General features: G+C 37.7%; 1 protein-coding gene across 1 annotated transcript in view; it reads right to left on the bottom strand.

Moving 5' to 3' along the window:
• The window catches only part of Wdr36 (WD repeat domain 36), a 34,432-nt gene that overhangs the window by 8,599 nt on the left and 1,697 nt on the right, over positions 1-24,136 (bottom strand). Inside the window, exons 2-16 of the mRNA XM_028867049.2 lie at positions 23,455-23,482; positions 21,692-21,792; positions 20,660-20,777; positions 18,663-18,795; positions 16,899-16,953; positions 15,319-15,451; positions 14,932-15,107; positions 14,501-14,621; positions 13,683-13,748; positions 12,642-12,728; positions 10,910-11,055; positions 8,482-8,596; positions 7,751-7,916; positions 7,412-7,520; positions 4,953-5,032 (exon numbers count right to left, since the gene is read on the bottom strand). Coding sequence (XP_028722882.1) covers positions 4,953-5,032; positions 7,412-7,520; positions 7,751-7,916; positions 8,482-8,596; positions 10,910-11,055; positions 12,642-12,728; positions 13,683-13,748; positions 14,501-14,621; positions 14,932-15,107; positions 15,319-15,451; positions 16,899-16,953; positions 18,663-18,795; positions 20,660-20,777; positions 21,692-21,792; positions 23,455-23,482 — 1,634 coding nt within the window. The remainder of the gene's footprint in view (positions 1-4,952; positions 5,033-7,411; positions 7,521-7,750; positions 7,917-8,481; positions 8,597-10,909; positions 11,056-12,641; positions 12,729-13,682; positions 13,749-14,500; positions 14,622-14,931; positions 15,108-15,318; positions 15,452-16,898; positions 16,954-18,662; positions 18,796-20,659; positions 20,778-21,691; positions 21,793-23,454; positions 23,483-24,136) is intronic.

The following is a 24,136-nucleotide window of genomic DNA, read 5'->3' as shown; positions in this document are numbered from 1 at the left end:
TATTTATTTATTTATTTATTTATTTATTTATTTATTTATTTAATTTTAGTTTTTTGAGACAGGGTTTCTCTGTGTAGCTTTGGTGCCTGTCCTGGATCTCGCTCTGTAGTTCAGGCTGGCCTTGAACTCACAGAGATCCTCCTGCCTCTGCCTCCTGAGTGCTGGGATTAAAGGCGTGTGCCATCACTGCCCAGCTGTAGAGGTGTACTTTTAAAAAAAAATGTATTTTTTTACTAAGATAACAAGCAACAAAAGTTGGGGGCAAAGCATTTTGTTTTTTACAAATTACAGCCAGAAAGAGCACTAAGCACTGTTTGTCAACTAAACTGCTATGTGACAACAGACAACTGGGAAGAACCAAAACAGTAAACAGACTGATAAACTGGAGAAGATTCAACAGTAAGGAGAACACAAGAAATACTGTTTTTCTTACCCCAGTTTTGGTACATTATATATTGTGAACAATTTTAAAGACATCACACATCACACACTGAGAGTAGGGAGGGACCATTATGCAAAGCATACCAACACAACCTGCACATCTTGATAGTGAGCCACTGAATGTTTTTGAGGAGATGATTTCATAAGGAAATTCCCCATCAGAATAATGCAGAATACATTTGAACAGGAAGAACAGTGGGATTGCAGTAGTAATCATCTAGCAGTAAAAATCTCCAAAGGAGCCGGGCGGTGGTGGCGCACGCCTTTAATCCCAGCACTCGGGAGGCAGAGCCAGGCGGATCTCTGTGAGTTCGAGGCCAGCCTGGGCTACCAAGTGAGCTCCAGGAAAGGCGCAAAGCTACGCAGAGAAACCCTGTCTCGAAAAACAAAAACAAAAACAAAAACAAAAAAAAATCTCCAAAGGATAGTTAGTGACTGCAGGAAGTCCAAGCAGGCCAGGGGGCAAGAGAACGTCTAGAGCAGAGGCTCCTCAGCCTGCTAGGAGGAAGAACACCTTCAGGAAGTGCAGGCGACTTCTTGTTGTTGTTTTTAAAGATTTACTTATTTTACTTATGTGTAGGAATGTTTTGCAAGCATGCATGTATGTGCACCATGTGTATGCCTGCTGGATTCCTTGGAACTGGGGTTATGGATGGTTGTGAGCTACTATGTGTATTAAAAATCCAACCCCAGTCTTCTCTGCAAAAGCAACAAGTACTCCTAACTGCTGAGCCACCTCTCGGGCCCCAAAGTAAACTAGTTTTAAAATTATAAAAACAAACAAACAAACAAACAGGTCAAAGATAATGCATTTTTCATGGAAACATATAACAAATGCCTGAAGTTCAGGCTCTATGCTCATACATGTGATTGAAGAGAGACAATAGCACCTAAGCTGTGCCCTGCTCCTGTATTTTGTGCTTACAAGTATCCTGTTGTGGGCACTTGAGTGGAGTCACTAATGCAATCTTTACCAGCCTGTGAGACACAATCATCTTTCCCTATAGATCAGAAAATCAAGTCTCAGTGAGATTTAAAAATTTTCTAAGATAGAAAGCAACTGACCTAGATTTAAGCCCAAGCAGACTGCACTTTTAACCACATAATTACAATAAAACCATAGCTGTAATTAAATATACACAAGCAGTGTACGGGATATACCATGAGCAGTGCAACTGTCCATGTCAGCTCTTCAGGGAAGACATTAAGTGACAAACCCAAAATGAGAGGGGAAAAAACAAACAAACAAACAAACAAAACCTAACAAATGCCAAACTGTGTGTGTTCAAGATAACTACTGTTGGCCAATTCTCTGTTATAGGAAAGAGAGGCGATAGGCGGTCTGGCTTCTGCTTAAGCCTGCATGGGAAACTCACAAGAAACACCTGTGGTAGGGGACTTAAGACAAGGAAGCAGAGTGCTCAACCACTTAAAAGCCAGTGGTGATTAAATGTCAAATCATTTCTCTTAATTCACACAACCTGGACGACTCAGAGCAGACAGTATTACCCCAGCATATAATAAGGCACACCATTTCCTCATTTGTTACTTCTCCCTTGTCCTGAAGCACAGCAGAGGTTGAAGTACGTAGGGTGAAACCCCTACCATGTTTGAGTCCATCTGTTCAGAAAATGAACTGCTTGAGCAAACTTGTTCCATTTGAGAATTCAATGTTGTCAGTTCCATTGTGCAACTTCATTTCTACAGCTGGAGTGTGTGGGTGGACTGGCCCTCCACTGTGGTGTAAAGCACCGCACTGAGGAAGCAGTTTCCACACATGCAGCATATTTCCACCGTCACCTACGCTCACAAAACTTCAGTGTGCAAGCTTAATCCCAGCCAGAAGTGTCCTGATAACCCTAGAAAATGACAAGTCCCGGGTATGTTGTCATTTTTCCTGATGGACATTAGGAACAGTTGCATTCAGGGGGATCTAATCTTTTAACATCAGAGCCTTGCATATACAAAGGAACATTAAGTTATTTCTATTATTCCAGAAAACTGAACTGGTGTTAGCATATTCTATTGCTGAAGTGATGGAATCACTTTCCACAGGAATTTTCACTAAGGAGAACAAATGGATGGTTCTGCCTTAAGAGAAATGTTAAAACAGTATTGTCTTCCAATTTGTCTCATGCTAAAGTTCCACGGAATGTAAAGCTGAGGAAGGAACAAGAAAACCAAATGCAAACTTCTGCTATAAAGCCATTGAATCATACGTATTTCTCATCGCCTAGAGAGTTAGCCTGAATGTCGAGTAGATCAGAAACCAGAATAGAACACGGGAGTGGTGTCGCATTAGCCGACTGACGTAACTTCGGGATTATGAAGTCTACTTACACTTGCCATCAGTGAGGTCAAAGGGCGCTTTAAAGAGGAGCAGCTCCGGATGGACACAGCTGCAGGGCACTACACTCAAATATTCACTCAGGCATCACCTCACTTTTTAGGTTACATAACAATATACTCATTTGTAGTTTTAATTAAGGATACTTATTTTTATTTTATGTGTAAGAATGTTTTGACTGAATGTAAATATGTATTTCATATCATGTAGTGCTTGCCGAGGCCAGGAGACAGTGTCTGGAACTGGAGTTACAGACAGCTATAAATCACCTTGTGGGTGCTGGGAACCAAAACTAGGTCCTTTACAAGAACAGCAAGTGCTCTTAACTGCTGAGCTCTCTCTCCACTCTGAGTATATTCATTCTTCAGATACTTACCATGCTACATAAATGATGAAAATGTTAATGAAGGAATAACAGAACCAAAGGTTGCTGTTCTGGTATGTTTAAAAGGTGGAATCTAAATAGCAGCTTCCTAAGCTTCTACACTGAGACACCAGCACTTCTCTATCACCTGTCTCCTATACTAAGACACTGGTCCTGGGGCTGGAGAGATGGCTCAGAGGTTAAGAGCACTGGCTGCTCTTCCAGAGGTCCTGAGTTCAATTCCCAGCAACCACATGGTGACTCACAACCATCTGTAATGAGATCTGGCGCCCTCTTCTGGTCTGCAGGCATACATGCAGACAGAACACTGTATACATAATAAATAAATTAATACATAAATCTTAAAAAGAAAAAAAGAGACACTGGTCCATTCCTAGAGAGCATGACACAACCTGAACAAAGCTGATATGGAAGGTCTTCCTCTTGTGTTTATCATTTTGCTCAGCCATTTACAGTGCAATCCCTTGGGCAAATTACTGAATCTCTTTAAGCCTCCTTTTCCTAACTTGTTCAACAGACATAATAATAATAATAGTAATAATAATAATAATACCACCGTGTTTACTGGGGCACGAAAGAAGTGGAAGGGCAGAAGGACCCAGTACCATGTAATGCCAGCTTAGCTGACATTAAACAGCATTTGTTGTTTGAGATCGCCTTTCATGTTCCACTCCAAATTTCAGTCTAAGAATTACTTGTTTTTTTCTTTAATAAAAATATTCCTTTGTCAAATTGGTGATTTTACTTTTTTCTAAAACTCAATGTCTTGTTTCTTGCTTGTGCATTAACCTTAAATAGTGTTCATCTAAAACATACATACTTAAAAAAAAGTTGAAACCTTACCAGATTTAAATCTACTCAACTAATTACTAAAATAAAATGTTCAGCAAATAGGCTATTGCTGAATCAAAGCTTCAAGGCTTTAAGTGCTACTTTCAGATCCTAGTTTTCCCTTCCAAAGATAAACTTGCTACCAAAAAAGTCACTGTTCTTATTTTAATTCTAATTCTATGATACTCATTTTTGGGGAACTGCAACAGGCCAGGAGGTAAGAGATTACCAGTATTTCTAAGTATCTTCAAACTTCTGTTCTTCAGTCTTCAAGCTAAGCTAAACTAAGTACACTTTGCTTCACTCTACAGTAAGTGAGAAGGGACACACCTGTAGACAAAAGTCCCCAGGGATTACGGTGGACTCACTCACTGGTTCCTCAGCTGTGCTCACTCTCAATCAGATGCACATGCTAGAAGGTGGGTGTGATTTCTGCCTATAGCAAAGTTACAGGGAAATGAGAAATATGGGTTTTTCCTTCCTAAAGGTCAGACTGCTTGCACATTTGAAGTTAACCAATTCCTGAGAATGTGCTGGATTAGCAGTGAGTTCCACTCAGCAAACAGATTTCTGATACTGCCGTATCATTGAAAAAAAGAGAGAAAAATAATATCGAGGAAAGCTATGGTCTTTCAGTTTTTAATGAAATTCAGTATGAACAATAGCAAAATTCCTCAAAATAAAATTTGGGCTCTACTTTAGAGTGCCAAGACCACATGGGTTTTCTCAAGATTTACACACACCACTTCTTTATCTGTTTTGCAGAAATGAGTAAGAGATTTGCATTTACCTTGCTCATTTGGTGTGTCATGCTACCACCTGACACTGAAGACATCAACAACACTCGACAAGCAAAACATGCCAACTACATAGCAATAAACAACAGGCAAAAGCCACATGTTCAGACAGCGATGAGAAATCATCCGAGGGACTTACAAATGAACTCACCAGCCAGATGGGAGGTCCCAAGTCCTAACAGAGCAATCCATTGCAGCACTTATTAACCAACGGCCATCAGGACTGAACGTCTTCAAAACAAAACAAATATATATTTTTAATGTATTTTTATACATTATATATATTTCTATATGTATACTATATAGGTATGCCTATATAGACACATGTATACACATGAATACCTTAAAGCATACAAAACTTGAAAGGATTTTAAGTTTCATGAAATGATAAATGTGACTGTGCAAAATTCAGACTTTTAGTTTACATAAATAAAAATATATTTCCTATTTATCACTTCTCTGGGGCTTACATAAATATTAGGTTTTTAAGTGAATCAAATCAGGTTCATGAAATTAACATTGTACCAATATTTATAGCACTACTTATTTACCTAAAGAATTTATAAACTATGACTACACATCATTATTAAAAGTAAATTTTAAAAAATATTCAAATATTCTGAAACTGTGGTTAGAGATATTCTGTACTCTAATTTCAGCTGTAAAGATTTGTAAATAAAACAATGTTGCTTCTCTGAAAACTGTATCTATTGTACTCAACCCCAGGAATTTATCTAACTCACTATGATTCTGAAGATAGAGAATGAAAATTCTGTTAAAACCATGTTAACAAAGAAATCCTACTTTTACAGTTAGGAAAAAAAAAAAAGGAAGAAAAATAAACCTTTTCCCTGTAACAAAACTTTTATTTCCAAGAATGAGCAAAAACATTTTCTAAACACACTGAGGTAACAGATTTCTGATGCCACTTTAAATATTTGTTTCCAGCCATAAAAGGATGGACAAGAGCTCCTTCTCCATGTAGTGTTGAGAGCCTTAGCTTAGAAGTGGAAAAACTCCAAAGGAAAAATTAAAATTTATATATACCACAAGGATTATTTATTAGCAAATATTACCGAAGTAGACTCAAAGCTTATCTATTCATCAGGCTGCAGCCAAGATTACCAAAACTCAAACTTTAGGTGTGGACAGCTCAGTCTAGGGAGGGGTGGTGCAGACAGTGGAGGATGGGAAAACTTGGCTCTCAGAGACAGGCTTGTGCTACAAAGCTAACACGAGGGATTAAATGGAAGTGAACACCTCCGAGCAGGAGAAAGTACAGACACAAATGGGGAAGTAAAAGCTACAAAGGAATAAATAGGAAGAGCAAGCTGACAACAACAGATGTTTTTAAAATGCTACTTCATCATAATATCCCATTCCTACCCTGGTTCCTCCAGATACTGTCAAAACAAAACCTGCTGAAGGCAGATTTTCTCCAAGTTGCACAATGTAATAATTCCCTAAACCAATTTCTCCTACTTTTAAAGGAAAGAGTAAAGGACTGTCAATTCTGACTTCTGCTCATTAAGTAATATGGTTGTTAAATACTAGCTTTAGCATTGAGTAGTTACCATTTTCTTATTTTTTTCTTTTCAAATAAATAAATCTGCAATTAATACTAGATGATACCATATACTCAATACAGTCCTCAGTTAACAATTTTAAAGGTTTTAGGTTTATTTAAATATAATATACTTTAAAACCTGCTTATGTTTTAACAATGTCACACATCCCCTTTGAGAAACATAAAGAAAACTTCTTATTTTTATTGAAACCTTTTGTAGTTTAGTTATATAAATTCTAGAGTACATAATGGGGGAACCCACAGAGACAGCTGGCCTGAGCTACTGGGAGCTCATGGATTCTGGACCGACCTAGGCCCTCTGTATGTGTATGACAGTTGTGTAGCTTGGTCTGTTTGTGGGAGTCGTAGCAGTGGGATCAGGACCTATCCCCGGCACTTGAGCTGACTTTTGGGAAACTATTCCCCATGCTGGGTTGCCTTGCCCAGCCTTGATACAGGGGGAGGAGCTTGGTCCTGTCTCAACTTGATGTGCCATGCTTTGTTGACGCCCAAGGGAGGCCTGCCCCTTTCTGCATGGAGATGGAAGAGGATGGGAGGTGGGGGGAGGGAACCAGAGGAGAGGAGGGAGGGAACACTGTGGTCAGTATGTAAAATAAATGGAAAAAAATTTAATAAAACAATAAAAAATTCTAGAGTAATATATCAGAACAAATCTATTGTTCGACTACATAAATTCATTACAAATAGAAAAAAAAGTAAATTCTCTCAGCTCATTTTAAAACTAAATGAAAAATGATATATTCACACTCAATAAAAAATTCACTCTACAAAGTATATATCTGACTTTATTTAAAGACAAAATAAACTCTGGCATTTATACTTCAATCTGATAGTATCAATTCCTTGCATAATAATAAACCATTTCCCAAAGGTTTCTTAAAATCTCTTTAAAAGTTAGCCTGAAAATTAACACTCATTTTGAAAATCTTCTTAAAAAAATACAGATTCAATTACTTGAACATCTTTATTCTAAACAGAAGGGGAAAGGAGTGAGGTTATTTCAAAAGCTGTTTTGTTTTTACCATGTCATTTATTTGGCCTTGGTGTCCAGAGAACTCTCTGACAATCTTCCTAGTTTCTATGTCTAGGACAGTGATGGAGAAGTCATCCAAGGCAAGCCCCAGAATGCCACTGGGAAGACAAATGCAAATAAAGACAAGTTTAATAAACAAAGAAAAAACATTGGAACCCGAATTTTGTTCATTAAAATATATCTTTATATATAGGAAATAAATATAAATATATATATCTTTATATAGGACATTAAACTATATGAAGTTATTTACCAAAATGCTTTTGGTTTCTTCCCACTTGGTAATTTGCTTTGCTTACAAGTTTTCACTAAAAACAAGTATGTTTACCTGTCCCTATGGAGCAGCATCATATTTGGAGATGAATCAAGGCTCAAAGAGTGGATTAAAACCTTGCTTTTAAAGTTCCAGAATTTGAGTAATCGTTCACTACCAGCTGTAACTGTCAGCTGGTTTAATCCATCCACCGCAACACCTCTAACAGAACCTGTATGAGCTTTTAAATACATGTTGAAAGGAAAGAGAAATCAGGATTGGCAGTATCTCAACATTAGACCAAGTGACTCTTTTATCCAAACACCTCAAGTCTCATTAGTGATAAAACCTACAATCTTGAAATTAAACTGAATTACAAAGTAGGGGGAAAATTCATAATTATTAGACTGTTCAAGCAAAAACATTTGATTCCATGAAAGATAATTTAATAAAATAGTTAAAATTTTGTCCAAAGCAAAGAAGAAAAATAATATGTATCTACTTTCCCCCTAATGTATTCATGACTTTCTTCCCTTTGAATATTTTAATACGGTGGGTTTTGTTTTTGTTTTTGAAGACAGGGTTTCTGTGTAACTCTGGCAGTTCTGGAACACCCTCTGTAGACCAGCATGGCCTTGAACTCAGAAATCTGACTGCCTCTGCCTCCCAAGTGCTAGGTTTAAAGGTCTGTGAAACCACTGCCTGGCTTCAATATGGTGCTTATATCATATATAACAATATCTGCCTCATAGAGTTGTAGAAACCCATCTAAATCTTATTTTTAAAAGAGGAAAAAGATCCAATACCTTTATCATCTCCAAAACTTCCTCGATGTATACCAGACTGCATGTTATACACATCTACAGTTCCTGATGAGAGGCCAATTATTGCAAAGTTTCCACAGGACGTTATATCTACTGCCTTTAGGCAAAAGAAAAAAAGAGAAACAATTCTATTTCTGTTTTAATTAAGTGTGAAGAAATTATCTAAGGCAACAAAATATAGCTAGTTAACTGAAATTTACAAACAGAAGTTTTTATATTTATTTTCAGAGTTGACATAAAACTGAAAACATAATAAATACCTATTAGAAACCAAAAACATTTTAATTGTGACACATAATAGAATATATATAAAAATATATATATATAAAACACTGGATGGAACACATCAATTTATATGCAGTTTATGTAAAATAAATATCTTAATACTCTAAATATCAGTATGTGTCAACAAGCTGCTTTTTTTTCTCTAAGTCAAAAATATAAGATTATTTATCTCTTGTTTGGGGTCATGGCCAGAGAAATCACTGGATGCCAATGTGTAAATTACATGTTATTCACCCAAAAGACAATACAAAAGACTCATACACAAATAAATAAATGGCTGGCTTCTAAGACTTAAGTAGAAAATATTTAATTAAAGTTTACTGTACTGGTAACATAAAATTTACATATCATTATGCAAGATGTACTTCTATAGCACTGCATAAGAATGTTGAATGTATTTATACTTCTCTAAATAACAGAGCTTACAAAAAAAGGAAACAAAACATTATGTTTAAAAACATTCTATCTTTGAAAATGGAATACTTAGTCTTACCCAGTTTTGAGTACCTCACATCGAAGTAGTATTATAGAGTGTACCCTCAGGAACTAAGGCATTACTTACAAGTAAAAAAGGTCCCTATGGTCCCTTGCATTTATTTAATAGTATCTACCACTGTTAGAAAACCTACTTCTAGTAATTTCCTTTTCTAATTAATTCATTCAAATATATTACCTAAGATAGAATAAGCAAAGCAAAACTAAAATGCATGAAGGCAACCTCTGAGTGGTAACCTTCAGAGCAGACTTTCTAACAGCTGCTCCTGCTTATTCTGTACTGGTTATTGGCTTTGCTCCAGGTAGCTGAGCTGTCAGACAAATGATTCAGCACCACTTAAGATCCCACAATATCCGTCCACCAGCCACAGAGGTACACACATTATACTCTGAGTGATCACTGTATCTGTAAATTACAATTGTACATTTAAATCCCAGCCTGATCACTTACTACTTTTACTGGACTTAGACGTGTTACTTACTACGTTAAGCCTTAGTCTTACTGTTATAGTACCAGCTAACAATGGACTATAGCAAGAGATTATTGTGAGGATAAATGAAATAGGTGTTCGTAAAACATTAGCTGTAATCATCTTCACTACTTACACAAAAACTGTTATTCAACATTTTGCAGATAGACTTCCTAAAGAAGCTTAAGATCTGAGGTTTAGAAATCCATAAAAAATGCTTAAGATTTGCTTTTCATACAAGAAAATACTGCATACATACTTGTAAAGCAATTTGCACAAAATAGGGTGAAACACTGAATTATATACTTTAATAAGCATTTTCAATCAAAAGCAGAGATATCCACTAAGAATCATTAGAATAAACAAGTACATCAAGGTCACAAGGCACAAGGATATGCAAATGTAAGTTGTATCTTAATACATTAGTACTCAGTATAATTTAAAAGCAACCCCACTTATAATAGCAAAAATATAAAAAAAAAAAAAAAATTTTTTTTTTTGTCCCCACCCCTAAAAAAAAAAAATCTTAATTGTCTTTCTGTAAAATTCTTAGGACCAAAAGAGCCAAACTAGTCTTTGGACAAGAACACACTTGGAGGAATCACACTTCCTGTCCCTAAACCTTCCTACAACACAAGAGTAGCTGTTAAAAATAGACACATAGAGCCGGGTGGTAGTGCACACCTTTAATCCCAGCACTCGGGGGAAGAGGCAGGCAGTCTGTGAGTTCAAGGCCAGTCTGGTCTACAGAGCGAGTTCCAGGACAGCCAGGACTACAGAGAGAGAAACCCTGTCTCAAAAAAACAAAGAGAGAAACCCTGTCTCAAAAAAACAAAAACAAACAAACAAAACCCCCAAAAAAGAATATACACATACAGAGAGCCCAAGATCACATGAAAAGATGCTCAACACCACAAGTCCTGCAGGAAATGCAAATCAAAACCATAGGATAACAGTACTTCACATCCAATCACAAATTTAAAAAGCTCAAGTTAAAATACTTGATACTGTTAAGGCATTATCTCCAAAATGTTAAACCCTGTTTTATTTTTTTGTTTGTTTGTTTGTTTGTTTTTCTATTAGAAGTATTAGTAAACCTGAAACAAAATTACTTAAGCGTTTCTTTAAGGAGAAAATACCATATAAACAAGGTCACTTACTGTTGCAACGATGTCATCTGTCTTTAATCCTTTTGGCTTGAGAAAATAAGCACCTATTGTAGATCTTTGGTAATTCCAGGTTGAGCAAGACAGCTTACCCTGGTGGCAAGCAATGATACCATCCCAGTCACTTTGACGAGCTTCCTCTTAAACACAGTAAAATCATAAATCAAAATGCTGGTCCTTCCCTCCATTCACCAACGAGCTAGGCATCTTATAGTCCACATGCACATATGGTCCCAAGAGTAAAACAAACAGGTTATCTCTAATAATAACCAACTTCCCAATTTAATGGATTATGAACAGATAAAAATCATTTATTTTATAATGTTCGACATATGCAACATAAAATGGCTAAATGAAGTTAATACATCTTGCCACAGATTCTGTTGAGAAAAAAGTTTATTATAATCAAGTATGATAGAATGACAGTGTTTTCTAAAGGGTCTCAAGAAGAGTTTACTGAGATTTTAGGATAAAAATAGTAGCTCACCAAGAGTGGTAATAAAACAGAAATTAGCAGGCTAGTGGTAGTGGTGGTGTTGGAGCCCTATAGGTAGGGGGCCCAAGAGCGACTAAGCAGGGCTAGAGTGATGAGGAAGGTTAAGGGCCCTGGCTGCCCTTCCAGAGGACCCAGGTTCAATTCCTGGCACCCACACTATAGCTCACAAACATCTGTAACTCCAGTTCTAGGGACTCCAAGACCTTTTTCTGGCCTCTATGGGCACCAGGCACGTATGTGGTACACATTTATAGATGCAGGTAAAATGCCTATACACATTAAAAATGAATCAAAAAATTTAAACATTAAAAAAAGTAAGTAAGAAAAACTGAGGAGAGCAAGTAGGTGAAGTATTTTCTTGGAAGAGGTGGGAAAGAAAAACTACTAGTCAAAATACAGAGGATCTTGAAAGTCATGTTTCGAAGACAATATTCTAGCCCAGAACCACTAAATGGTTCTAAGTATGATTGAGATGTATGTTTAGAAAGGCAAAACAGGCTGGAAAGCGGTCAAAACACTTGGTAATCCGGCTATTTCTGTAACCTGGAAATAACCTTAAAATTGACACACGTTTACAGAGTTATTTCTTGGTAGTTTTCAATGACCTATGATCTGTGTGCCTCCTCCTTACAAAGAAGGTCTGTCCTAATGCCACAGTAATGCAAAGTCAGGGACGCTGGACGAGAACTGTGTCCTCAAGTGTTGCTGTTTGAATGATCTTTCATTATTAGCAGGCATACGACACAGTAAAGGGAACTCTAAAGCCAAATGTTACTAATGGCCGTTACAAGAAAAGGGGATTAACATAAAACAAGCTCCTGTTAAAGGCAACCTTTTCAGTGTTCACACAAGATTAGCATTCACTTGAGTTCACTTCCTGGACACTTAATACACAGAAACACTTATTAAAAGAGGGGATACATGGGGCTGGAGAGATGGCTCAGAGGTTAAGAGCAATGACTGCTCTTCCAGAGGTCCTGAGTTCAGTTCTCAGCAACCACATGGTGGCTCATAACCACCTGTAATGAGATCTGGTGTCTTCTTCTGGCCTGCAGGCATACATGCAGGCAGAATACTGTATATGTAATAAAATTAATCTTTAAAAAAATAAAGAAAATCCAGGTGGTGGTGGCACAAACCTTAAAAAAAAAAAAAAAAAAAAAAAAAAAAAAAAAAGAGGGGACACAAACATCAATCAAAGGAGACATGAAAAAGTGTGAAATTACTCACCAGCGGCAAACTTGGTGATAGGCGGGAGCCTTACTGACATGGTGTTCTGAAGTCCTTTACGTTTAACTATCTTTTTATTAATTAATCCTGGGGTGGGTAAAAGGGGTAATAGGAAAGTTCTTTAATGAAAAAGTATGGTAAGGAAAAGTTTTTCCTTGTTATAATAAATGTATAATATTCCCAATTAAATTAGAGGCAAAGCAAAAATGTTATTACCACTGCTATTAAATAGTGTCTGAAGTTAATTAAATCATGAAAATAAGTTCTATGAAATAACAGGAAAACACTATTACTTTTCAAGGATACTATAGTCATAGAGGAAATGAATCAAAAGAACCAAACAGTGCCAGTCAGGGTTTCACTGGGATGTTTCAGAACCAACAGAAAAGCCACCCAGTAAGAGGCCACCACCAACACCATAGCAGCAATCAGATAAAAATATAGTTAAAAAAATGTTGCGTGCTTATTAGCAAAAACACACACACGAAAACCTATAAAGTTCCACTGAGTACCATCATATGTGTAGTGGCACATGAGAACTAAAAACTTTCTCTGAAAATCATACACTCCTAGGTGAGAAGAGCTGGGAAGGGGTTACCTCTCTCCAATTTTATTGGAGGAGTTACTTTAGAAATGTGAATATATGCCGGGCGGTGGTGGCGCACGCCTTTAATCCCAGCACTCGGGAGGCAGAGCCAGGCGGATCTCTGTGAGTTCGAGGCCAGCCTGGGCTACCAAGTGAGTTCCAGGAAAGGCGCAAAGCTACACAGAGAAACCCTGTCTCGAAAAACCAAAAAAAAAAAAAAAAAAAGAAATGTGAATATAAACACATGGGTATACAAAGGTATTTGCTTAAATAATGCCTCCTTCGTAAACTTCTCAAAGGGAAAAGTGTTATCCAAGAGAAGAAATGAATTAATGGAACTTCAGGTCTCTCATAGAACCCTGAACTGATTTTGTGGTGTGTGTGTGTGTGTGTGTGTGTGTGTGTGTGTGTGTGTGTGTGACCAATAGCATGTTTCTACCTTGTGAATGACTTACCATGCCCCAAGCTCTTGTTGAATTTCTCATGGACTGTAGAAAAGGACTGCAGGGTTCCATCTTGACCTAGAAATATGAACAGAAACCCCAGTCACATTTCACACAGAACACACCTGTTAGGACATTCCAACAATGGAGTCGGTCGTGTGAGAACTCTGAGTGCGTCTAAGGAAACCAGAGTCTTGTGATCTGTTTCTTTGAAACATAAAATTATTCTTAGAGTGTTATGCTCCAGGTGTAGCAGATAGGAGTGAGTGGACTTCAGCTGTTGTTATTCATAGGCCTCTAGGGAAAAATAGTTTTTTTGCCACAGGTATCTTGTTCAACCTTGTGGTTGAACACCTTAATCATGTGATTCTTTTTTTTTTTTTTTTTTTTTTTTTTTGGTTTTTCGAGACAGGGTTTCTCTGTGTAGTTTTGGAGCCTGTCCTGGATCTCACTCTGTAGACCAGGCTGGCCTCGAACTCACAGAGATCCGCCTGGCTCTGCCTCCCGAGTGCTGGGATTAAAGGCGTGCGCCACCACCGCCCAGCTAATCATGTGATTCTTAACCCTAAAATTATAAATTACCTAATGCTCTGAATAAACCTGGCTATGGCATGAGACTTTTAGTCTGCCCCAGGTTTCACGCCACCAACCACAGCAGTAAACACACGCCAATCACAGATGTTGGAAAGCTAGGTTCTATGCAAAGCTACAGTTTGGAACATTTCAAAGAGCTATTTCAATTGAAAAGCCTGTAAATACCAAACCAACTGAATACTGAGTTTCTACCTCTTAATGTTCACTCAAAATAATGCTAAGAAGCAGGGACTCACTTGCACTTAAAATCTGCTGTCCATTTTGTCCATAATATCTGATCTTGGTAAGAGAAGCACTATGTCCCATCCTGAATCTCAACAGTCGTCCTTCCCCTGCAGGGCCGTCAAATATCCATATCTACAGAGAAACAGAACGCGAGCTGTGTCAACCAAGTGCCATCGCAAGGAGTTCAGTCATCTCCTGAACACGTTAACCAACACCGGGCAGCGCCTGCAGCGCCCACCACTGGCCCCTCGAGGGGTTTCAGGAAAAAAATCAGCTGCAATTCCTACCCGTTCGCCAGTCACACCCCCTGCTAGATTTCTGTTTCATCTGTACCGATCTCATCCCACACTCCATTAGCCATAAGTTCAAGGCTGACATATTAAAACAAACGTATAATAACCCCAAGCCACTTGTGCTTAGAAGAGGACAATAATCATAATACCCTAAGAGCATTGTCAGCGCCATTTGTAACAAGCAGCGGTTCTCTGTGGAGAAATGTCAGCCCAGCTATTGCTGTGGAGTGTGCATTTCTCATTTGATTGATTAATTTTTTGTCTTCCAGATCCCAGAGTCCAATATGGCCACATGGGCTTCCAGCTGCCATTACAGGATGACCATCTGTTAATAAAACAAAAACATTAACCAAAATATAACAAGACAATAATTCTCTTGATGTATAATTAATCTGCCCACATTTCTATGCTTTCTTCTACCTTAGTCTTATCTTAGTTTCTATTAGGTTAAACTACAAGAAAACATGGTTTTTAAAAATACCCTTATCTTTTTAGTGATGAATTTTAATTAGTCTTAACTCTCACGATTAAGTTACCTGTGCGAAATGAAATGGAAGTAATGGGTCCCCAATCCTGACGGAACTTCATTAATGTTTCATCAAACTTAATGTTGTGAATGACAACTTGACCAGACATAAGACCAACGGCAACAACATCCACAGCTGGTGCCTGAAAATAAATGACTCAGCCTTTTATTTTCTTAAACAATATAACTTCTTGATGATGTACACTATTATGTGCTATCAAATGAAATGAAGTGTCTTCTAAAAGGAAGAAAAAAACCCCACTAATACTATCATTCTGGCATTATCAGTCACTAACATGCAAGTATTTAACAATGCATATTCCAAATTACTTCCCAGCTTCAATTCTGCTAGTCACAGTGACTTTCCAACCTTGTATCAATGCTGACTTGGTAAGAAAACAGTCATACAGAAAAGGAGACTGTATATGAATTCCCTATGATCTCTGACTAGAAGAAATGGGGCAGGAGGTCAAATCTTAAAACCATGGAAAGACTTGCCTTAAGCATGGAAGCATAAGTGACCTACTTAAACAGGAAGTAAATAACTGTTTATTAAAAGAAAATAGGAAAAACCTATAAAGCATTTTACTGTTTTATAATTAGTCTGGTCCAGCATTAATAGTCAATAATTACAATGGTCTTTGGTCTAATAGAGAAGCTTCCCTTAAGAGTTCCTGTTTTAGGCCGGGCGGTGGTGGCGCACGCCTTTAATCCCAGCACTCGGGAGGCAGAGCCAGGCGGATCTCTGTGAGTTCGAGGCCAGCCTGGGCTACCAAGTGAGCTCCAGGAAAGGCGCAAAAAACTACGCAGAGAAACCCTGCCTCGAAAAACCAAAAAAAAAAAAAAAAAAAAAAAAAAAAAGAGTTCCTGTTTTAATACAGATGAATATCCAGTATTATTATGGAATGAGCCAGGCTATACAATTCATCAGCAGGCTGTTAAGTTCCTACTACAGCCAAACTCTAGAAGCTAAGGACAACAAACAAACAAGGTCCTTGTCCTCCAGACACTTAATCACTTGAGAACTGGAGGCTTCAGGGCATACAATCAAAACCATAACAAAGCCAATGGTGGAATGCAAATAAACGGAGCCGGTGTGGGCAGCGCATATTTAGAAGAGTAAGGCTACACCAGTAGATAAACCAGATATTCTGCAGATGTACACCCATGCACATGCTTGGCTGACTAAGCGTGAAAACAAAAGCAGTTGTTGATGGTAGATTCTACCATCTAATAAACACTAGATTTGGAGCCTCAATTATTTCAAATGCCAAAGTTCAGTCCTGATGGACTTCGCTCTGTGCTCTCCAGTCTCCTTCCCATCACAGTTATTTCATTTCTGTTCCACGTAAAGCACTGAACGATACGCTCATTAATGAAATCACTAGGAAATTCCAAGTACATAGAATCATACAAACTTTCATAGCAAAGTCAGTTTTTCTTATTTTCAATTAAGTTTCTATAACACTACTTCCTCAGGGTAACAGTTTGAAGAGAAAGTAAGGTACGAATCTTTACTTAAGTCTAAAACACAGTCACTCTAGGGAAGGTGTGGCTACACTAGCCTTGTTTTTCTTTAGTAACACTAACCTGCTGAAGGGCTGTCACTCCAACTTTCCACCCTGGAAATGTATACAGAAGTTTACTGTAAGAGGAAAGAGATAAAACTTAGTTTTCAAAAGAAAACAAAAGCAACTACGTATTTAAGAAAATAACAGGTGCTTTTATTTTTTTATCAAGAGATGCTATAGTCTCTTTTTAAAGGATTCTTATGTATATGGGTGTTTTTGCCTGAATGTTATAGCTGTGTACCACATGTTTACAGAGCCCTCAGAGTCCAGAAGAGGGCATTGGAATCTCCGGAACTGGAGTTACAGACAGCTGTGAGCTGCCATCTGGGTGCTGGGAATTGAACCCAGGTCCTCTTGAAAAGCATCCAGTACTCTTAACCCTTGGGCCATCCCTCTGGCACCCAGATGCTGTTTATTATAAATTCTGGCTTAACACTCACTATTCTTAGAACATATGTTAATTTACTTAATATTTAAAATGTAATCACATAAAATAAGTGCTACAGTATTCACCATTTCCCAAAAAACAGAAGTGAAATAATTAGGCTAAGATAACATAGTAAGGAAGGGAGTGGAGATGCATTTTAGACCTCAAGCTGCTAATTGCCAGTTCTTAAGAAAAATAATATTATGAACAAAATCATGTTAGAGTACAATAACAAAAACAAAATATAGGTAGACTTCATTTTTATTACAAATTAATTATTTCTAGAAACATCACCACAGATGGGAATAGTATTTGCACATTTCATGAATTATATAGGACAATTCTGACGCTACCCTTGGTTTCAGAATCAAACCATCAATGAAATGAGGTCATGACACAAAGATATAAAAAACAGAACAACCACCAAAGAATTAAATCATAAATTCAATTGTGCAAATGGGCATAGTTTAGATTACTCAAAAACTATGCAATGGATAAAGTACAGCAAATGTAAAAGAAAAATCTAAGAAAATCACTATGGATAGAAACAGATTTTGGTCGATATCCCTGAACCTGGCACAGAGTAGGCAGTCAAAAGCGTTAAGTTGAACTGAAGACTGATTGGAAACTAAGAAATAGGATTAATATCAAACCTTCCCCTTGCAACCTTATAAAGGCTTCAGAAAGGACAACTGGGGAGGACTCAAATGTTTTGTCTATGTGTGAGTGCCCACGTGTACGTCTGCACACCACATGCACGCTTGGTACCTGAGGAAGAGGTGTCACATCCCCTGGAACTGTAGTTACAGGCAGTTGTGAGCCACCTGATGGGGGTGCTGGGAACCAAACCCAGGTCCTCTGCAAGAGCAGAAAATGTTCTTAACTACTGAGCCGTCTCTCCAGCCCCTTGTTTGCTTTTTAAATACTACATAAAGAAGGTTGAGCTGCCTTCCCTTCTCTTTGATACGTGTTCAAATAACAGGTAAATATATACTTAAAATCATGTTGGCAGTCTTCCATCTCTACTAACAGTAGACAGTAGATTGACAGTGATTAAAGTAATTTGTGTTTAAAAAGATTTTTACTAGTCACTGCCCAATTACTTTATGGAAACCTTCACTAGGACTCCATGGATTCTTCTCCATTATTGAGTCATTAGCAAATACTGTTCAACAGACATTTATGACACTACCCATCAAGTACCAGGACAACAGACCAGCTTTCACATGTGCTGTCAAGGCAGTATTTCAAAGGGAGTATAAATAAGGGAAAGAGAATGAGTGGAGAGACTTCCTATCCTTGAGGAAGCAGTAGAGGAAGTGGGAGTTACCTAAGGCACTTAAATGAAGCGCTTACTTGGATTTTACATTCCATAACTGCAGGCTTCCCTGTTCACTGCCCAGCAGGACTTTATTCAAGTAGGTGCTTGGATGCAAAATTGTAGAAATTTGAAAAACTGATTTATCAAATGTCAACTGAAGGTATTCTTCTACAAAAGTAAAAGTTATTAACAATATAATTATTGTTTATGAAATAATTTTTTACATTTTTCATATAGTCACATCTACTACATAAGTCAATATAGCACACTAGAGACTTACTATAACAAATCAAAGACATATTAATCTATAAACATTTATTTTATTTTGTTCATGTGATGGACACACATGTACACAGTGTGCATGTGATGTCAGAGAATAGGCCATGTAGCTGCTGGTTCTCTCACTCCATGCAGGACTAACACTGACCACCAGCAAATGCCTTTATCCAATAAACACTTCTTGAGAAATAAAATGTAATAGGTCACCTTGCAGATGCCATTTAGACTACCAAAATAACTGACAAGTTCTAGTGTAAATACTACTATTCAAAATTATACTGCCAAATCAGTTTACAGAAAGGATTAAAAATGATCCGAGGATCAGCATTAGGATTTTTATAATTCAATAAAGAAGCAGGAAAGAAAGTTCTAAATGAAACACAAATATTTACAAAGCTCAATGAGTCACTGAAATAAAATACAAAGAGGCAAACCTCATCAAAACTAACAACAGTAATGATTACACATTTCCTCAAAAGAGTTTCCAACAGAGGAAGTCAAGTTATAATCCTTCAGAGTGTGTGGGGGGGCGGGGGGGGGGAGAGTACGGCGAAGAGTTACTTGCTGAACAATCAAAAAGTTCTTAGAAATTGTATGTTCACTACATTTAAGATTACTCTTTATTTTGCTTTTTATTTGTTTGTGATTAAAACAATGTTTCTATAATTTGCCAACAATTTAGTATCAAAGAAGACATAATAGCTGGGTGGTGGTGGCACGTACCTTTAATGCCAGCACTCAGGAGGCAGAGGCAGGCAGATCTCTGTGAGTTCAAGGCCAGCCTGATCTACAGAGCGGGTTGCAGGACCGTCAAGGCTACATGAAGAAACCCTGCCTCAACGACCGGCCCCCAAAGGCACACGGGAGAAGGATAAGGGGAAAGTATGCAAACATCAGCGTGCACTTTACGATGTCCTTGCCTTTTTGTGCCAGCAGTTTTACTTGAAGTCACTATAAATAGCTCCATGCTGCTGTAACAGCAACAAAAAAATCTGGGAATTGGCATTAACAAGGAGCCACATCTGAGACCTCATGAACAACTGTCATCACAGAAAGTGCTTTCCCTTACATGAGTAAAAAGGAAACAAAGGGTTATAACTTCAATGAGGAAATGGGGTACCTCCCACAAGGGCAGTATCTAAATATTATTTACTAAAAACAAACATGCTTACTGTTCAATAGATCACCAAGAGGTAGTAGTAACTAAAAATGCAAACTGAAAAGATTCAATTCAGAATGGGCACCCAGTACCTGATGAAGGAAAAGCTAGGGATATCCTGGTGGTAAACTCCTCACCTTTGAGACTTACACAAGCTTTTAAACACAGTGCTGCTGCAAAGGAACATCAATTAAATGGCACTGACTCACATCCTTTGGAAAAGGATGACTATTTTCTTTCAGGCTACAGGATCTTCAAGTTTACAACCACAATCTCCCTTACTTAAAGTTGAAGATATTACCCAAGAATGACTCAGGTGTGACTGTGTGTCCAAATTAATTTCACAGAGAAAACCACAGAACATATCCCCAACCCTGGAGGATATATTAGCTGAGATGAGTACATCTAATATACTGAAGGTGTGCACAGTCTAAGTAATTGCTTATTGAAGACCTTTTTTCATACGTGCTTAATACTCCCAGTGTTTTGTTATACACATGTGAGAACTCTGGTAGAGAACTTACGGTTTTCAAAGATTTTTAACTACATACATAAGTATATATAATATCCCCATGCAGAGAAATAAAGTCTTACCTTCTGAATATATGTGCCAAATGATAAGAATGCTGTCAGTATCCACTGAGATAACGTGATCCCCAAAGGGTTGCAAAAGATGGATTTCTGCTTTATGGCCCTTAAAAGTATGTACTATCTATAATGTGAAAGTTTAAAAGAAATTCAGGTTACTCAGTCCATCATGTATTATCCAGAAAGCATGTTAACACTAAAAATGTTCATGCTAAGAAATGTAGTCCAACTTTTGATTATCTGAGATTAAATGACAAAATAATAAGGAACCAGGCCCGTTCACCTGCTCACCCAGCCAATTCATAAGAAAGTGAAGTAGGAAGATGTCATAAATGAGAGCTAGAGAGCTTAGCCTCTGCTGTAGTTCAAGAAGTGGTGTGCACACACACAGGACCCCCTCCCAGTACTACCACAGTAACACTGTATATCCTAGAAAAATGTATGCAACAGAAGACTGGCCTCCAGAGATTCCACCATAGTGACTTGTTGATGTGACGGGGAAAAATAGGCATAGACTACTTCTTCCTTATACCGTTCTAGTTTGACACAGAAACACATTACAGTTGCTAGTCCCTCCATAACTTTCTCCTCCAGGGCTCGGTTCCCACCAGGACCCAATAATTCTACTCTTTGCCTTGGTCCTTTGGCCCAGCAGGTGGTCAGTTTCCCCACAGCTGACAGCCTCCAACATCTCCCTGTCTCTAATTTGTTCCCCTAACCTCAAATATACAGTGCAAACTTAATGTTTATTCAGCTACACACACACACACACACACACACACACACACACACACGAAACCCATCTTCTCTTCCTTTAGAAACTGACATAAAATAACATTAAAGTAGTTCATAATTTAAATCTCAAGGCAGGCGGTGGTGGCACACACCTTTAATCTCAGCACTCGGGAGGCAGAGGCAGGTGGATCTCTGTGAGCTTGAGTCCAGCCTGGCCTAAATAGTGAGTTCCAGGACAGTCAGGGATACTATGTAGAGAAACCCTGTTTCGAAAATCAAACAAAACAAAAAACCACAACAAACCTCTTTATTACGGGCAAATGCAGAGAAAACATTCCCATATGCAGCAAAGACTAGCCTCCCATCAGCTGCCATGCAACAGATATCCTGTGGAACAGAGTTACCTAGGAAAACAGAAAAGAAATGTGGGTTATTAAGACTCTGGAATGATTGGAAATCTTAAATATACATAAAATATTTTCACGACTGTGATTCAAATTTAAATAAAGATGAGAATCAGGGTATAAAATTTTTACTTCAATGTCATAAATATGTATGGCATAAAGACATAACAGAATTCTAAAGAAAGAAAAATCTTTTTGAGAAGTTGAAAAAAATCAGCACTTAATATACAAGATTCTGGCAGATGGTCAACTAAGAAGCTATCACTGCAACATGTTAAAATAATTCCAAGAAAAATTGAAAAGTAAATCGCAACTTGGACTAACCCTAAAAACTCTATACAGTATTCTAGAGGCTGAGCACTAAAATAATGACATACGTTATGGTTTCTACTCAGACCTTTGCAAAGTAAATGCGCCTATAACCTCCAGCCATTCTCACATGATATTATTTCCTAAGGCCTCTTTCACTTGTACAATCACAATGCCCGGTCCTTCTTGTTTCTCTCTTAGGACGAAAAGAGTTTTATAGACAAAGGACAGTCTCAGGTAGTTTTCACCCTGTGTGTTCCATCTGGGGATTTAGGTTCTACAACAGTATTTTTATAGGACTACCAATTTACTTCTTACTCAACTTGGTTTACTCTCTTCTGCTTATTTACTTAAAACCAAACCAAACACACACATGGTTTATCAGATATATACAGTGAATTCCGTAAGTCTTACATCTAACAAGGATTGTATTTGAGGGCAAAACTAGTCTGTCTCAGCTGCCAAGCCCTTAGTCTATTAAACAGCCTTCAGAAAGGAAATATACTTCTCACTGAAAACAACAAACTAAATTGAGTCTCTCTTGATAGATAGATATTTAATAGAAGAGGGAATAAACACAGTAGTTGGTCCTTCCATACCTAAATCCCTTTCTCCTTCAGAGCTTTAGTTCCCACCAGGATCCAACAACACTACTCTTTGCCTTGGTCCTTTGACCCAAGTGGCAGTCAGTTTCCCTATAGTTGGTAGCCTCCAACGTCTCCCCGCCTCTAATTCATTCAGCTAACCTTGAACATACAGTGAATGCAGTTCTTCCATTGAAGTTTCTTTGTCTGCATACACACACCCCAAATATGCCAGTAACTGATTCTGGCAAGTATCATGCAAGAGCTAAGAGACACTCGGAAGAATAAAGGGACAATCAGTCTCTAAGTGCATGTTACCACAAAATAAGTAGTGACAACAAAGGATCCTCCCCACCAAAGTCACCTTAACCAAATCATCAAAGTTATCACTGAGATGAATAAGGCTAGCAACAGCACATGTCTCCCGACACAGCACCAAGAACCTGAATTCAGAAACCTCAAACTGAAAGTATTAAAAGACAACAACAAAAACCTGCACTCCTCATAAGCTCCAATCTCATCTTGAGATGGACTTTAGTTGTACAATGTCTACTTAGCATGTGCAAGGCCAAGGGTTTGATTCCCAGCACAGAAGAACCAGCCATTAAAAATAATAATAATAATCATGTAGATCATAAAAACAAAGTTCTGATGAACTATAACTAAGTGATATGGCAACTAACAATATAACATCCTGCACTTTAAGTTTATGACAAAATCAAAACTAGATGTAGCAAACATGAACAAATTCAGAACAAGGTACACTTACTTACTGCAACCAGACTAAGTTTCTGAACCTGTTTAAAAAAAAAAAAAAAAAAAAGAATTAAACACATTTTCATTAACAAAACAATTACAATACCTAAGACCCCAAAATTCAGTTATTACCTCCTAAATAAATTTGCTATGCTATCCTTGCGAAGAAAGATACTCACTGATCCTAACTTGTATTATGAAGAATGCCTGTATTTTCACCTGTTTTACCAGGGGTGATGAGATAAGTGACAGACAGCTTCTGTACATGGCTTTGTGGGTCACACAGATTTTGACTGTGGCATGAAAGCACATGCACATAATAAATGGGCATGGGTGAACTCCAGTAAACTTTTATCTATGCATATTAAATTCTAATTTTTATATAGTTTTCATGTCATAGAATAATTTTGATCTTCCTCCAAATTTTACAAAAATATGGAACCACTCATAACTCACACAAAAACAATGGTCATGACTAGTTTACACACTGTAACTCACTGATCTTAGTATGTGGGTAGTAATCGAGCTGGGTGACATCAGGAACTTTACTTAGCTACTATGTGCCTCAAATTTGACCCTTCTGGATGAAAAAGTGGGGTGGGATTAGAATGCATACACACATTATAGGATCATTCAATGAGATTTTGAGTAAACATCTGTAAAACAGAATGGAGCCAATCATACAGTAAATGTTC

The sequence above is a fragment of the Peromyscus leucopus genome, chromosome 19, assembly GCF_004664715.2.
Source record: "Peromyscus leucopus breed LL Stock chromosome 19, UCI_PerLeu_2.1, whole genome shotgun sequence".
In the NCBI taxonomy this organism is placed as follows: domain Eukaryota; kingdom Metazoa; phylum Chordata; class Mammalia; order Rodentia; family Cricetidae; genus Peromyscus; species Peromyscus leucopus.
This window is presented reverse-complemented; position numbering and strand designations above follow the sequence as displayed.